General features: G+C 40.7%; 1 protein-coding gene across 5 annotated transcripts in view; it reads left to right on the top strand.

Moving 5' to 3' along the window:
- LOC139647517 (calcium-activated potassium channel subunit alpha-1a-like) overlaps positions 1-17,138 on the top strand; it is a 79,214-nt gene extending 62,076 nt beyond the window's left edge. For 2 of the 5 annotated variants that reach the window (XM_071523430.1, XM_071523428.1), the window contains 11 exons: positions 788-881; positions 5,429-5,552; positions 5,926-6,150; positions 6,996-7,188; positions 8,139-8,252; positions 9,599-9,729; positions 10,595-10,789; positions 11,718-11,836; positions 11,935-12,156; positions 13,817-13,845; positions 14,821-17,138. In XM_071523430.1, coding sequence (XP_071379531.1) covers positions 788-881; positions 5,429-5,552; positions 5,926-6,150; positions 6,996-7,188; positions 8,139-8,252; positions 9,599-9,729; positions 10,595-10,789; positions 11,718-11,836; positions 11,935-12,156; positions 13,817-13,845; positions 14,821-14,972 — 1,598 coding nt within the window. In that variant the 3' untranslated portion in view covers positions 14,973-17,138. Of the gene's footprint in view, positions 1-787; positions 882-5,428; positions 5,553-5,925; positions 6,151-6,995; positions 7,189-8,138; positions 8,253-8,495; positions 8,580-9,598; positions 9,730-10,594; positions 10,790-11,717; positions 11,837-11,934; positions 12,157-13,816; positions 13,846-14,820 lie in introns of all 5 variants that reach the window. The other 3 variants (XM_071523431.1, XM_071523432.1, XM_071523429.1) reach the window with 2 other exon arrangements.
- The last annotated feature ends 508 nt before the right edge of the window (positions 17,139-17,646 follow it).

Raw genomic sequence — 17,646 nt, 5'->3', positions numbered from 1 at the left:
CATAAATCACACTGGCACAAGGACCAACCTAATTACATGAGCCAAGGGCGTCTCTCCCAAGATGAGGAAAGACCAGCAACCCAGAGTGGATTCAGTATTGGCACAAAAGGGAACCTTATTTATAATGTCGTGTTCTTGATATTTATGGGTCATTATCTTAATTAGATGAGCGTGTGAGTGATGAGCACGGTCAGCAGATAAGCTATCTAAGTCTTTGATTGTAATAAACAAATTGGAACTAATATGAGGATATGGCAGTTATGCATGGCTTTTGAAGCACATTCACAGCAGTCCTGCGTGCATTTATGGTCCTACATAATCTGAATACTGTAAACCTTTGTGAGTGACTTGAAATCTTACCTACTTTGATCTATAGTAAGGATTACAACAATTCTCTGGATTAGTGTGCAGCGAATAAAAACCCTGAACCCAACAGATTAGACCTTGGCAATTCATAGTTGGCATGACGGGTGATGATGGCACTATAGCATGTTTGCATCTTCATACACACTCATGCAAATGATGTGCTAATGCATCTTGTCATCATGCAAACATTGGACTGTTTTCCATAGCACACTGGTCGTCCCGTCCACTCCATGTTGTACACCCAACCTCACTTTCCATCCTGTGTCTGTAATTCTGAATTGTCTTCTCTCTTTGAATTCACTGGCCTCTAATTCTGCTGTGTTGCTCTTTTGCACTCACTGATTGTTTTGGAGCTTTGATAAGACTTTGTGTGTGCCTTTTCGCTAATTCCCTCACTCACGCCATTACCTGTAACTTGCAGTCGAAGAGGAGCAACAGTCGGCGCTGTCGCCTAAAAAAAAGCAACGCAACGGAGGCATGAGAAACTCTCCAAACTCCTCGCCCAAGATGATGAGGTAGGACAACAGTGACGACAGTAAAGTCAAAACATTGAACACACATTTTTCTTTATTTTTACTATTTTTCAAATTTTAGAATGACAGTAAAGACATTGAACCTATGAAATAACACAAATGGAATTATGCAGTGACCCAAATAGGGTTAAACAAATCAAAACTATCTTATATTTTAGATTCTTTAAAGTAGCCGCTCTTTGCCTTGATGGAAAGGCAAAGGCTTTGGAAAGAAATTCATACATAGGCACCAACTTCACTATTTATACTTGTCTAAGAAGCAAATTTCAAGCATTAAGCAAAAGCCTTTTGATCAAAGTGGCTTTAAGATCATGAAAAACATAGTACATTCAATCAGGTGTGTCCAGACTTTTGACTGGTAGTGTACCTGCGTTTGTCTGTGTGTTTAGTTTTTATGCATTGTAAAGTTTATGTCCTGAGTCTTCATCTCAAAAGAAGATGATGGAGAAGATCTTAAGGAATATTCCTTGTCAGTGCAGTTATGACAGAGCTTCGATGCTGTTTTCATGGAAGATGAGTGAGATTCTGTGCTGTGAGGTTTTAGGTGACACCCACCCAGCTCCAACCGCACAAACCCCAGCTCTTAAACAGCCCTGGCACTAATGACAGCACCAACCAATCAGAGAGCCTCTCAAGGATAGATAGCCCAAGGCGATTCATCTATTGTCGGGATCCCTCTGAGCTCTTTTTCGGCACGTAAGGCCACAGATGATATGTACCGTCACAATCAAAAGTGAATTCGAATGCTACCTTGCTTTTATCTTGTCTCGTAGAATTAAATAGGCGTTTATTGATTTTGACCCGACATTGCACTGTTATTCCACATGAAGCCATTACAGGGATGATAATAATAATAGTCGTTGTCATTAAGTGCCGTGTAACAGGCGAGCCAGGCAACAGGGAAGTCTTGCAGCATAAGTTATACAAAGAGGAATTGTGCAAATGTAAGATGTAACTGAATTAACACTGACAGATACCTTTATTTTCCCATTGCGGCTGCTATTTATATAGCATTCAGAAATGTAATTAATGATTGTTTGCAATATAGTTTAATACTATAAGATACAGACAATATAGTTCAACAATATAGTAAAAAAAATACTTTTATGTACTATTACATTCATACTATTTGGTAACTTATAAACAAACTGTGCTCATGCCTAATCCCTGGGCATGAGGAAATCATCTTTGTACACAGAGAAGAGTTGGTTTTTAGCACATAATTTAGCATTTTTTTCTTTGATCTCTGGCCTCTGTTTTTTCAGGGGGGCGTTTGGCCTTGTTTGATTTGGTTCAAAGTGGTGTCAAAGTTGAATCGCTCTAGGTGATTTCCTGACTCATGGGTAACAAAACGAGGCTTTTTTCATGTTATAGCCTTCAGCTAAATATCAACCCACCAAACCAATCCATCTATTTGCCATGCTAATATACTGTAGGATACAGGTGGATGTGTGATTTCATGTAGTCGGAGCAGCATGCGCACTGCCTGCACATTGGAGAGGGATTCTCTGCGGTAGCCTAAGGGATACTTCATTGCTACAAGCGGAGAAAAAAACATCTGGGTGTATACTATATCAAATGTGTTTTTACAGGACCTGGGGCCTCAAGGCCTTTGTAAATAAGTAATGATCAACAGATTGGCTGTGGGTTTTTGAAAAGCAAGCCTTTGTCAGTTTGCATGATGGGGAGAATTTTCAAAGACTTGGCCTGCTCTCACTGCCTGTTGGAGGAGGACAGTTTTACAGTAAACCTACTGCTAGTGATGCTGGCTGAGAAAATGCTGAAATAGAAAATCTACTTAATATGCATCATGTCTAGCTTCTATTTTCTGTTTTGTATTAACTCTCAGCTGCCAATACTTCCCTCTAGAACGCACTTAGTCTTATGTTATGCAGTCACGATGTGTGAAGTCTTGTCATGTTTGTCACTCTGTGTCCGGTATAGTGAATTATATTACCAATCATTTATAATGTCAAGAAATGCACTTATAGATATGACACTCATAGACGTCTCTGCTCTGTGTAATGTGATAAACTGCACAAGTGATGAAAGCAACCAGCTGTGGAAGTACAACTGTCTCCTCTTTACAGATGTTTCAGCAAAGTCCCATGTTGAACTCTGACGACGACCTCACTGAAATTAACACTATTTCCATAGGCTCCTCGATGGGTCATAAGACACATCTAATTGTGGAAAGTCACAACGCGTTTGGTCACATCGGACCACGCCGTGACATACACGTCATGTCGGCTACAATAGCGGCGAGGCAATTGGCAGTGCAGGGTAGTGACAGGCCGTCATGGCTGACAGTGAGCGATAGCTATCCTGGCAGAGCTCTGCCTCACCAGTCATCTCCACAAGGACAAACTGAAGTGACAGCGGCTCCGCTGAGTGAGTGCTGAAACATTCGACTTCTAATGAAATATTTAGCCGAGGTGTAAAACCACTAAATGCTTGCACTCTTATTAGCGCTTGTTCCTAATTTCAGACTTAGAAAATGATACAAACCTGTTTTTTGGCAATTTGTTTAAACTGTTATGTGTGTAATATCTGGCTTAGCTGCTATTAAATATACAGTCGCCTTTGAAGGAATAATGAGCAAATGTAATAATAGGGTTAAAATTGCTATACTTGTAGTTAGCCAACATAAGACCAAGGACATTTTAATCAGCTATTCAACCAAAAAAGGCATCTGAGCATAGCCACTGAGAAACATTAACCTTGGAAATTGCACTCTGTGTAATGAGATTGTTATAATAAAGACATGGAATTTGTAGCAAAAATGTGTATGAACCCTACAGTTGAAGGATGGGTATTTTTTTCAATATTTTGTAATTTTACAGCAATATTGCTAGAAAGCAACTACAGAAGATGTTGCTTTGTTCACACTACAGCATGTGTTAGTCTTGTTTTGTGCATTAAACGATGCATACAGACTATAGTGTTGCAGCCTTTTTTAGGACTTTGAACTACAGAACTTACTGTGCATATCTGTGTCCTTTCAAATTAGAATTGCATTGACAGATTGGAGTCTGAGAAGTGGAAAGCATTAGGAAAGACATTTACCTTCTCCTACTACTTTCATTCCTGAAAGGACATCCTGGTCTTGCCTAGGGGTATAAGCCCAAAGGCGGGCTTTTTTGGCTTCAGTCTCCCGGAGCCTAAGGGATGGTAGTTTCCGCTGACACTTTCATGCATACTTAACATGTTACTTAAGGTGGCATTCTTCTAAAATACCCACATGGATTAAAGAAATGCTCTTCTTATGGAGGAGAGACATCAACTATTCAGAAGGTTTTGGACAGAGACAGAAGGCTGCTGTCTGTGCTTCAGAAGATAGGATCTTTGATTCAGTCTGACAAAGTCAATTTGATGGTAAAGGGAATTGTAGTAAATAAGGTATGGATTTGCAGGCACTGTAATACTATAAGCACATAAGCCTACATTTTTATGCTTTAACTTGAGTATACTGAAATGATTGAAATAAAAATGTGCAGTATTATGTGCAATGTATATTACAGATTTTAAGGTCAGATGTGACTGTTTTTGCTAGTACTTTACATGGGTTTCTCCTCACAGCCTACCTCCAGGAAGAATAAACTGTCTTGTCAAATGATCATATCTTACGATCAACACAAGCATGGTGAAACCAATGGCACTCCTGTTAGAAGACCACTTTAGTGGTCAGTGTTGGATAGAATTAAGCTCACCGCTGCGCTCAGAGAAATTAGTTTGTGTAGGTCTGGTGCTCCGTTAAAACATTAATGGCCTTCATTTTAGAAAGCAAATATGATTGGGCAAATTGTTGAAATATTTAAAGTGTGGTCTGTTAAAGCTTTTACCACGCAGCGCAGCGCGTCAAAAGCTGTATGCAGTAAGGGGGCGTAATTGCTTCTCCATGCTCATGCCAGTCAACGCAGTGTGTTGCTGCCATCTCCTTCCGCCTGGCTGCCACCGTTGATGTCACTCTACTTGATGACATGGCAGTTTTGTTGGCATTTCTGCAGATGGCCTCTGACAGGAATAAGCAAAGAAGAAAAAAAGAAGAAAGCAACTTTTTGAGTACAAGTGATTTGTTTGTAGATCCCCAAACATTTCAATGCTCAATTGATGAGTGTATTTGAAGATGAAAATGGCATTTTTTTTATGCGGCAGTCCCTGTGATTTTGTCCCTGAAGGCTGAGTGCAGGACACTTAACAACCTCCATACAGGCTGCAATTACTATGAGCTAAGGTTAGGTTTATGACCATAGCTTTTGGAGGCTTTAGACCAGACAAACTAGTGATTATATTGTATTGTGCCGATTTAACTGTGTGCGTGACATACCGTACACTATACCCACCTCTAGATGAATATGTTCCAGTAATCATATATGACTGCCTATGAATGATTTCCTCTGGTGTATCATGTCATAATCTCACCGCGGTTTTCAGAAAAGACCCAGTTCATTTAGTCCACAGCGATACGATCATCCTCAAGGTCCCTTCACTCTCCCCCCCCCCTCCCTCTCATCCTTTTGTTTGATTAGGCATGACCCTCTACTCATTCCGGGGAATGAACAGATTGAGAGCATGGACGTGAACGTAAAGAAATATGACTCCACGGGGATGTTTCACTGGTGCCCGTCCAAAGACATCGAGAAGGTCATCTTGGTGGGTACCGCTCCCTCGCTCCGCACACGTCATTTGTCCCTGACACTCTTCTCCCCCGGTGACAGATGTGTCATGTCACAGAGCGCCATCAGAGGTTGACAGGGCACTTAAACACTTCGTAATGAGGTGTTTGACATGTCATTTGCTATATGGGGGCGCCGCACATAGAACATTTCTTGTACTAATACATATGCCACTTTTCAAATTACTTTCATAGTCTATTACAGTCATGTGCTGCGTGATATATTTTATTGGGTGAATAGGCAACTGAAAGAGAGAAAACATTGCAACATTTACCAGTAAAATGCTGAAGCCAATATATACCAAATCCATGTCAAAGAGAAAAAATCATTGCTTTTTTCCCCCCTCTCAGACCCGGAGCGAGGCAGCCATGACGGTTCTGAGCGGCCACGTGGTCGTGTGTATATTCGGCGATGTGAAATCGGCGGTGATCGGTCTCCGAAACCTCGTCATGCCTCTGAGAGCGAGCAACTTCCACTACCATGAACTGAAGCCCATTGTGTTCGTCGGCTCCCTCGAGTATCTGAAGAGGGAGTGGGAGACTCTTCACAATTTTCCAAAGGTCTCCATTCTTCCCGTGAGTACAGTAGAATCACAGATAATGTTACAAATAATGATGCAACACTTGCCTCCGCAGGTACCCATACAAAAGGGTTTTATAAAAATCATATAAGGTCTGCCTTCTATGATTCGTATACAGGGATTGGACTATATGCTTATCTCAAGATACAAATCGATACGCAATATGGGGTTCATGATTCAATACAAACAGGATACAATCAGATACAATGTGATAAATAAAAGTTCAATGACAACAAAGTATGACTGCAGAATTATGTTTATTTTTTGAGTCACAAATCTTTCTAGTGATGCCATTGGCTTGCTAGAATGTAAACAAGCATGGAAATTGTGATGGTCAAGTCGTCTCATTTGTGATTACTACAAAAGAATAAAATGTAGCTAATATCACAATTCATTTTTCTGTCCCACGATTCGTATTGTCACATTTTTGTATTGCGATATATTGAATTGCGATATATCGTCCCATCCCTATTCGTATGTGTTGCATTTAAATATACTGTATGACACCTATCATTTTCATAATATGAAAGTGGCTGCTTTCATAGTACATGACTTATAGGTCTGCCTTATAGAACTTAAAAGATTCATAGTAGATTTTTTGAAAGTCTCACTTATATGGCTGGCTTTTAAGTTTCTTGCTATCCACTTTAAGGAAGATAGCATGACATATTAAAGGCAGACAATATACAAATCTTGTTAGATTCTTGTAAATCATTTTCTTGTGGCATGACCAAAGACCAGAATTACAATTTAGAAGTGGCTACATTCTCATTTACCCATTGTATCATATAGGTGGGATAACAAAGTTTGCTCTCATCTCCCCTCCACTTCCTCTCAAAGGGCACACCGTTGAGCCGGGCGGATCTGAGGGCTGTCAACATCAACCTCTGCGACATGTGTGTCATCCTGTCAGCCAATCAGAACAATATTGACGATGCGTCACTGCAGGACAAAGAATGCATCTTGGCGTCACTCAACATCAAGTCCATGCTGTTTGACGACAGCATCGGGGTCTTGCAGGCTAATTCCCAAGGTAAGGAGTGCCCTATCATAGTTCACTGCACCGCCCGCGAGGGACAGCGCCCTGGCACAGAGAATATCCCTCACTGGCTACTGCCTGGCTGACCTGGTGTCATTGTGCTTGACAGTAAACCCTAGTGACTATTCCTCAGGTTACTGTAACAACTGGTTTCCTCACAAACCTAATTGGTGGCAACATGCACTGCAATGGCACAAAAGGCCTTACCTGGATTGGTAGAGTTGACTTTTAGGTTTCTTTTTTTTCCAATTGGATATTCTTATGGAGCCAGTTTATAAAAATAACAGCAATAATAATGTGTATAATTTATGAATATTGCATGTACAGCTCTCAGAGAAATGAGGCACTCATGTGGCTCGAGATGGCCTTCAATAATGGTCACTCCCTGGCATTGAACGTAATGCTTTTAGAAACCTTTTGACCTGAGGAGAAAAAAAAAAATACCCTGCCAATTTTGTTATTCCTCTAATACATGTATGACCTAGCATTTGCCTTAGTCAGCAGTAAGTGATGGATGTCAAAACATGGCCCATGTATAATGCATACAGCATCACAGATTTAATGTGCTTACTTGTCAGTCTGAGGAAAGCAAGAAATGTCAAGTCAATTTGAATTCCATCCTGTGTCACTTATTTTCTATTTGGCGGCTCCGTACTGTACGCGCATTTTTTCGCGTAAAAGGTTTTCCGACGCCACGCGGACACACTCTAAGGGAAACAAAATGAGCTGTATGTCACATCTATTATACATAAACTAATATTGGACCCCCCTCTCAAAAATACAGTAACATCACACTCAGCACCTTTTTGCCTCACCAATGACCAGGAATGGATAAAATAGCCCAACATTTTTGCTCTGCTGATATGCCCGTTTGTATCCTCTGATGAAGTATTGAATATTGCATCAACAGATATATGTTTTATGGCATGTTTGTGTCCATTTAGGCTTCACACCACCTGGGATGGACAGATCTTCTCCTGAGAACAGCCCAGTCCATGGATTAGTACGGCAGACTTCCGTCACAACTGGAGCAAATATTCCTATCATAACAGAACTGGGTACGCCTGCTGCTATATACATTCGTGTCAGCTCATTGAAAATTCTGTTACATGTACACTGTATGCATGATTTTTCTCCAGTTAAGTAGTTATAAACAGATCTGAAAAAATAAAACTTCTGCAATTGCAGGCTGTCAGCGCTTGATTAACAGTACTAAAGATCCAGTCTCTCTATGTTTTTTTTCCCCCTTGTTGACATGCTTCAGTAACTGTTTTTCCTCAACACTTGTCTAGCACCATTAGCAAAACCAGGCAAAATACTGCCTGTGATTTCATTCAGTCAGGATAAAAGCAGTGGGACCAGCATACAAATGATAACTGAGCTGGGTAAGAAGTGCCTCTGTCCTGTACTGCAGTGTTGTAACTGCCGCTGCCTCCATATCAGCTTCCTTTTGATTTCTCTGGCTGCACAAGAGGCCCAGTCCATTCCCATGGCATCACTTTGAGCACATTTTACCCTTGGTTCTGGTTGAAATTGCCTGTCTTGTTTTGGCCCCTTATCTCAAAGCGATTTTTTTTCCCTTTTATTTTTCTAAGAATTGCAAGGCCTTTGATCCCTCAGAAGTCCTTGTGGCTGTTTTCATAGCATCTTCTGTCGGATCATATTCTCTGGCCAATGCCCTCTTTCATCTCGGCCCTGTCAATATGACTGACATTTATTTTTTGCAGAATGTCCTCACAGAAGTAGCACTTCTCAGACAAAATTTGACATCATTACGTTCTTCCAGCTACTGCATGTGTTTTTGTGCTCAAAGATATATCTTCCAAAACGGTTCTAGGGCAATGATATACTTTCATTTGTTTTGACATACAAGTGCAAGTAATTGGAAGTTCTGTCTTGGATTTACTAGACAAACAATGGCATATTGGTGTTACTGATATTGACCCCAGGAGGACTTTGAATCAAGGCCTGGAGCTTTGACAATATGCATGGTGTCATGAGAGTGCATGAATGGCCTGGATATGGAATGTGGCAGAGGCGAGTTGGCCACAAACACAAATACCACACTCAGATGCATTTCAATTGCATGAAGAAAACAAAGCGATTTTGGCCAAATTAGTAACTAAAAAACAATGACGCTTTGTTGAATCATACAATGAATTCTAATACAATCCATATCTGCAGCTACTGACTGTTGTGCACAGCCACTCTCTCAGGCATTTTGTTCTTCACTGACATGACTTTTGTTGATTCTATTTCATGTGAATCAAGTATTTGCCTGATGTACTGCTGCAGCACACAACGCATGCTATTTCTAAATAATACTGTAAGATCTTCTTTGGTAACTGACTAAATATATAAGCAGAATCTAAATGACTGATGCATTTTTCATGTTTCCCTACAGTGAATGACTCCAACGTTCAGTTCCTGGACCAAGACGATGATGACGACCCAGACACAGAGTTATACCTCACTCAGCCTTTTGCCTGTGGGACGGCCTTCGCAGTCAGTGTGCTGGATTCCTTAATGAGCGCTGTGAGTCAAAATTATTTTCGCTCACCCATCTAAAGAGATTATGATAGAGGTTTTGTGCGATGACAGAGGTGATATCTGAAATATGCAAAGAAATCTGGAGTTACGGCATCGAGGCAGATGGCAGCGGAATACCTCTGGTCCCCCAAAAATGTCGGCTTTCTCTGCTCCTGTTAAAACAATAGATGACAAGACTGGCACTTGTACTAGGTATGATGGCTTCATTTGTCTGCCTTTCAGTTTGAGTGAGGTTAGAACAAAGCTGCCTTCAAGTGCGCCCCGGTGTAGACAAAGGTAATGCTACCTAATGGACAGCCCTCATCCATCATCCTAGTCAATAGTGCTGTCAGCAGCCGAGGGAGATGTCACTGTGCTGTACAAGCAGGGAGAGACAGGAGACCGCGCCGCTGAGAAGAGGGCGGACATTTGCCCTTGCTTGTTAATATCAACAAAAGCAATAACCGGGTGTTATTAAAAAAGGCAACAAGTGCAGCGAAGAAATGCATGATAATATACTGCAGCCACGCGGGATTAATATGCAGTTTGGGAAGTTGTTTGTCCCACTGGCCCATCAAATAATTCTCCCCTATTTAGCTGTAAGAGATCCCTTACCTCCCTCTGTCTCTCTGTGATGGGACTGAGAGTAACCTGCAGTAATTGGATTCTCCTGTCTTTTCACTCAGCACGCGGGCCAATGTGACACGACAGAGCAAGGGGCTAGATAGCACCGCTCAGACCGGCTGGCACTTTGAGTAGGTGCAGTTGTGACTTTGGTGGTGCTTGCTTAAGGACTTACACCCCTCGTCCCCTCCCTCCTCCTCCTCCTCCTCCTCCTCTTCTTTCCCCCCCTCTACCTTCATTCCTTCAGACATACTTCAATGATAATATCCTCACCCTGATCCGGACGCTGGTAACAGGCGGGGCGACGCCGGAGCTGGAGGGCCTGCTGGCGGAGGAGAACGCGTTGCGGGGCGGCTACAGCACGCCACAGACCCTGGCGAACAGGGACAGGTGTCGCGTCGCACAGCTGGCCCTGTACGACGGGCCCTTCGCCGACCTGGGGGTGAGTGACTGGTCCTGTCACCCGAGGGTCAAGCACGCCTTTGTTTGCTTGTGTTCTCTAGCAGGGGTTAGGGTTAGCTTTGGTCAAAAAAGACCGTACTATGTAAGTCTAATTACGGCTGTGATTCAGAGTATAAGCTTATTGAAAGAGGTCTCCCTAAAATAGGTGAGTGCTGTATCAATGCAATTCAAAGTTGGATTCCAAGTTCTTCTTTAGTGGGAAATATCTGTTTATCATGAAATGAGTCTATGGAGTTTTGAAGAAACATTTTTTTTTAATGTGCCATAGACAATATTTTGATTCTCCTGTTTCTATGCAGAAGACATCCAATTTCAAAATAGACATTAGAATCAAATATATGTAATACGTAATAAGTAATATACGTAAATAAGTAATTTATAATGCATAAATACAGTCATTGATAAAAGCCAATACTATAGGCCATCCATAGACTGGCACAACACAAATGATATCAAGAGTATAAATTTAATCATTCACTATTTGGGCAAGTAACCTGCTTTAAGCCACATTATGGACCTAATTAAAAATGTCAGCGATTACCTCATTCATATTTTTCATATTATATGATGATGTAGAGCTGATTCCTCCACAACACAACAGTTTATACATAAGCCATAGGCCAAAGTAGTAGAGGTTTTGTGCAGCACAAGTCTAAAAATGTATCTTAGTATTATCTGAAGGACTTGCACATATACTCTGAATCACAGTTTATCCCATAAGCACTGAATAATACAAATTTTCCACTTTCACAGCAGTCTATATAAATGACCATAGTTAATCCTTTTAATTATTCTCATTACATTCTTTTTTTTCTCTCTGCATTGTTGTTTTTCTTAAGTGCCTATCACTTAACAAAGTCTGAGATATAGACGGTATGCTGCATTATCTCTGTGTGGCTGTCTTGCAGGATGGCGGCTGTTACGGTGACCTGTTCTGTAAAGCACTGAAAACATACAACATGCTGTGCTTCGGCATCTATCGATTACGAGATGCACATCTAAACGCACAAAGCCAATGTACCAAGCGGTGAGTTCCCTAAGGGTCCTTGCATTTAGATGCTGGAAATCACTCAATAATATACTCTACTCAACACTTGTTTCCCATCGTTTCTCTCTCTTCTCTAGGTATGTGATAACCAATCCGCCGTATGCGTTCGAGCTGGTGCCGTCAGACCTAATATTCTGCCTGATGCAGTTTGACCACAACGCTGGCCAGTCCCGAACCAGCCTCTCCCACTCCTCCCATTCATCCCATTCCTCCAGCAAAAAGAGCTCCTCCGTCCACTCTATCCCCACCACCAACCGCACCAACCGCGCCAAAAGCAGGGACTCACGAGACAAACAAAAGTATGTGCCCCTCTAAAGCTGTCTCACTGTCTTATGTGCGTGAACAGTGCCTGCCAACAGTTCCCGTTGTCCCGTGTGTCGTTCTGCAGGATTCCGGACAGGACTGAAACCTGTCTGGGTGCGGCTGTGTGTGTTTGTCCGTCTTGAACGTGTGTGTATGTACTCCTTTTTGTACGGAGTGTGTCTAAGATGTGTGTCGGGCTGCATTCAGCAACACCGTATACAGTATAGTGCAGTTTATCCCCTTGAGAGGAAAGCATAAAACATTTTTCTCCTTTTAGTTTTCTGTTTCTCTCAGCCATTTTTTGTTTCTGCTGTTTCAAAAGTAACATCATAACTGCAGAATCACTTTAAGAAGATATGCGTTGTGTGACATTAATCAAGACAAAATACAGCACAGCACAATCTATCCCCCCCAAGAGTAGAACTGGCAAACATTTCAGGATGACTTACTGTATGTGTTTGCTTGTGTTAACATCTCACTCCTCTGTTGTAGTGGTCGGTCTTTCTAGCTCATCATCTTAGCATTCCAAGTTTTGTTTGGTTGAAACTTGTGTTTGCAGATTGTTTATTTTGTTTATATTAAAGCTGAACCATGTTGTACTTGAATTGCACTTAATTTATTATATATAATATATAATACAACTAAAATGACTTGTCTTAATAGTCCATATTATGTCACTGCAAATGAGTAACTTACATGAAATACTGAACTTTATGTCCTCTTAAATGCCTTTTTTGATAGTGATTTCCTCTACCGTTCAACCACAACATTTTGTTTAAACACTGTGTTCCAGTATTAATTATCATTTATATAAGAAATTTTGCTTCTAAAAAAGTACAAACTGCAACCATTACTAATAAAGTTCCATCTGAAATATAAATACATTGTCTTCACATGTCAGTGTGACATTTACAGTATATTGTATGGGAATGGTTAAGAGTTAGTAAATCACTGACTAACTGTTCATGTCTTTGAAGCTTCAGTGTTATAATAACAGATAGACACTACTTGATAACTCTTTAGTGGATGATCAGTAATAACTAAATGATCTAATATTGTTTCTGTGGTGAGTGTAGGTTCAAAAGTCAATGAGGATGTGTTGCATTTTAACAGCTGCTGAATGAACACTACAATTCTATGGTTAGTAATCTATGCCCATGTGAAACAGAAATAACTTACTTTTATCTGCACAAATTCATTTACATTCCACATGTTACACAAATACATTTGTGTTCCACATGACATTGCTGAACCTTGTTGTTTTGTGCTGATTTGTAAGTGTATAACACATTTGGTATGCCAGCTGCATGCTGCTCACTGGGTTCTGAATTACAACTGACACATGGACAACATTACCTTCCAATCGCTTTGGCAAGAGGCATGGACACAACATGGCTGCTTGACTGTGCCATGCGCTATAATGCTTAGACGCCTACTAATACTTCAAGATTATAATCTATGCTTTTTCTTCTTTTACTTATGTTGGTAGCACACTAATGCTTAACCTACTCTACATCCACATGTAATGAGAACATCTGTTGTTATTATCCTTCTGATCATCATGCTGTACAGTTTTTGTTGTTGATGGCCATATTAGTATGATTGAAACATTTCCCATTTAGCTTACATTTAGTGTACCACTTTCTTTTTCCAAAGTGCAACAAGGATGAATAGAGTGGGCCAAGGTATGGATGTGAATGGCTATGCATGATGTTAAATAATGCATCAAATACGGTCATGTCCTTGTTGACATTTTGCTCTCTGAATGAAAGCCAAGAGCTTCAGCTGTAGCTTAGTGTTTCCAAATGGCTGCATCAGGACCGCATGGTTATGACCTACTCAGTACCTCCTATAGTTCCTCATAGGTATGGCTGCAGAGTGAGTGATCTGAACTCAATGGTTTGATGCCACTTCAGCTTATTCTCAATCAAGTGATTTTCGCTGTTGTATTATTGGCATAAGTAGTTACTGGCATATGTGTTATGTGGCAGCACCGCCTCAGGTCATGTCTATGAAAATGCATGTCTATGGACATTGCCAAGTGGATGAATCACCAACGGTTTTACTGTGCCAGACTATCAATTTCCTCCTTTAAGAAAAGAAAGTTGCATCAAGCCAAAGCCTGAAGCCCCTCAAAAAAAACCCCAGCAACAAATCTTCTAGAGTATGAATCGTGTTTCAATTTATAGCTCCCTTATTAACTTCTAATTTGATACAGTGAGGTATGAAAAAAATATTTTGGATGAGTAACTTAATGGTGAATTGCATGTCTGCTGACCAACAAAACAGCATGTTTCAGTGGCAGTATGGTACATGTAAATATTAACGTCTTTGGGCTTGAGATGATTCACACTATACAGGTGAAAATTGGGACATTGGGACATCAAGTGCAGCTTATCTGCCGTTATATGTATCTTCTTTGGAGCATATTATTTTTATCATGTCAGAATTTCGTTCTACAACACGGTCACTTAAAAGGATAATTTGTTACTTGACACATACACCGTCTCCCAATGTTCTGTGTGCACTTGAAACAGAAACAAACCAAAGCAAGGTGATGTGGCAATATGATAACAATGACACTGTGATTGACGTCCACAGACCATTAACTCTCTGATGTCCCTCCTCTTTGTCTCTATATGATTTTGGCTCTTTCTCAGAAAAGACATGGTTTACAGATGAGCCAGAGAATACCCACCTGAGGACCATACAGATCAAGCCTGTGAATACTCTCGCCGCCAACCAAGTCAATCAGTATAAATCCACAAGCAACTTGATTCCACCCATCAGAGAAGTAGAAGATGAGTGCTGAACTCCAGTCCCACGCTGACACTTGGATGCTTGGACTCCCGCAAGACTCTTACTGTGGGTGTTAGAATGGGAACAGGAACATTTTCTCATCTGCAAGCATTGATGAAGGAGTCAACGTCAGTGACATGAGACAAACACAAAACACACCATGAACACTTTCCTCATTCACCTGTAAAGTTGTTATACTGCAGTAAGCTTATGAGCATATTTAGGATCATAGGTGAAATATACATGGAGACAATCATACTCATATGTCGCGATCACGCAACCATTAGTTTACACAGCTCGGCTTTAGTGGTGACCAGACTCCATGACTTTTTTTTTTTCCATTTTGGGGAATGAGGGTCACTCGAAGGAGAATAGCAATGTAACTTATCATTACACTCAAGAGGTGATTATTATGATTACTGGATCAAGTTTTGCGATTGTAAGCGTTGCCTTTTTAGCTGTCGATGAACAACGACTGCATAATATTTTACCCAGTGTTGCAGAGTTATTCTGTACAGTATGTTCAAATGTGTATTTTACATCCAGCTGCAATCCCACCACAATGGCACTGTTAGTGACTGACTGACTCTCAGTGATTCCTTTGCCATTTGGAGCTAATTCACAACATTTGTGACAGTTAAGACGGCCAATGTCCACATCGAGATGGCATTCGTCTCCAGCCTTATCTCTATCCATTTCTTTTGTCTTATCTTTGCCTTTCTAAATTATGTTTGTTATAAATGTTTTCATATTGTAGTTTGGTTGCAATGTCCAAAACTCCAAGAAATCTTACTGAGTTTGAAAACGAACATGAATATAAAGCTTTTAAATATCTGCATAGTTTCTCCAGGGGTAAAATTTCACGAGGAATTTTCAACTGACAATATCTTGTCAATAGCCAAATATGATAGAGCTGTTTTGATGCCGATATGATGCTACAAAACAATGTTTGTAACAGTTGCTGAGCTATTACTTTACTTTGACACCATAGACAGCAAAGCCAAATGCTATGATATAGCATCACGCCATATGATCACTCTGTAGGTCAGTTGAGACAATGTGAAAGCCACATATCGCATGAAGTGGGCATCTATGAGTCCTCCTTTGGCTGTAAGCACTGCCTGACACAGGATTGTCTTGGAGGCCATTACATACATGTATGTCCTCCATGACCAATCTTAATGCCATAATCAGCAATGTTCATGCTTTTTGTAGATACTCCAAAAACAGCTCTATCATAAGTAGTGATTTTGGCTATTTAGATGTTATGCCAGCCTCCGTTCTGTTGTTTTAGGTAAACCGTCCTGGTGATCAATCACACATCTCATATCCATACACCAAACAATTTATGCGCGTCTGTTGAAGCGCCGATAATTTATGTTTAGGTTTTTATGCAAATGAGACCAGAATGCTTGGCCAAGAGTAGTTATTAATCATGTCTTATTAAAATAATAGAGTGTTGCTGTATTGGCACTGTTGTCACTTATCTTCAGGAGTGATGAAGGGGAAGTCGAGGGAAGCAGCGCACGCGATCTATAAAATCCTCGACTCACAGAAAGAAACTTCACAGTATAGCCTACAGGAGCCATATTTGATCTAAAAAGAGAGAGAGAGGGTATGACATTTTTACTGGCACAGAGAACACCCAAGCCCTCCATCCCTCAGTGCCAGTAATGTGCCAGGCAGTGCCGAAGCCAAACGAGGACTCCAGAAGACCCACTGCTGCGAAAAGAGGCTTGTAGTGTAGCTGGATTTACGCAAAATTTGACTTTTGCAGTGAGACTCAGAAATGTACTTTCCTCTTTACTTTCCATCTTGCCAGCTCAGAGTCCATTCTTCACAAACTCGTCTTTGAAATTTCTCGACACTCGGCTGCAGAATGATTGCAGGTAATTCCCCCGGAGGTGACTAGAACTGTAGTATACATAATTTGATTAAAAGTCTTAAAACAATTTTTAAATAATCAATAATAGGACAGCCTAATAGCAATTCTTGTTTTATGACATAATTTATGTACTTTTTAAAGGAATCTGTAAAGCTTTATGTACAATATTTCTTTCTAGTGAGAGGCGTTTGGCATTGCAGTCTAGTTTGTATTATTTTGTGCATTTTTTTTTTTAGCACATTGACTTGTGGATACAATGACAGTGCTAAGTTACTATTTCTGACTATGTCATAATACCCAATAATAAATACAGTATATTGTCTTGTACAAATAGGTTTGTAAATAACTTGTACATGATTTCATTTTGTATTTTCACAAATTAAAAGCTGATGTATTGTGTTCTACAGTGTGTCATGTATTTTTTCCCCTTAATAAGGTAACAGTTTTTGCTGTTTGGTCAGAAAACAACACTGTAGGCTCAGTGGGTGTTACAGTACATCTTACATTGTTTACAGTCTTACATGCAGCACAGAGGGAGTAAGCTGTACTATATAAAGCCCCCTCCTCTGGATGACACAAGGCACTTTGTGATTGCTAGACAAATCATCTGACACGGGACACCTCGGTGCAGCCTCTGGATAATGGTTGATAAAAACACTCTCCACATTCTCACCTTGGGGATGGAGCGGGCCCATCATGTTGCTTATTAACGATTTTACACACCGCGGCACTGCGGGAGACTGTCAGCATGCCAATAATATTTACAGTCTGACACCTCGCCACTGCATAGGCGACTGGAGAG

Source organism: Centroberyx affinis, unplaced genomic scaffold, assembly GCF_046629955.1.
Source record: "Centroberyx affinis isolate AG114_WGS23_722 - 3 ecotype Tasmania unplaced genomic scaffold, CSIRO-AGI_Caff_v1 ptg001088l_1, whole genome shotgun sequence".
NCBI classification, from domain to species: domain Eukaryota; kingdom Metazoa; phylum Chordata; class Actinopteri; order Beryciformes; family Berycidae; genus Centroberyx; species Centroberyx affinis.
The sequence above is the reverse complement of the archived record's forward strand: the minus strand, read 5'-3'. Positions and strand labels throughout refer to the sequence as shown.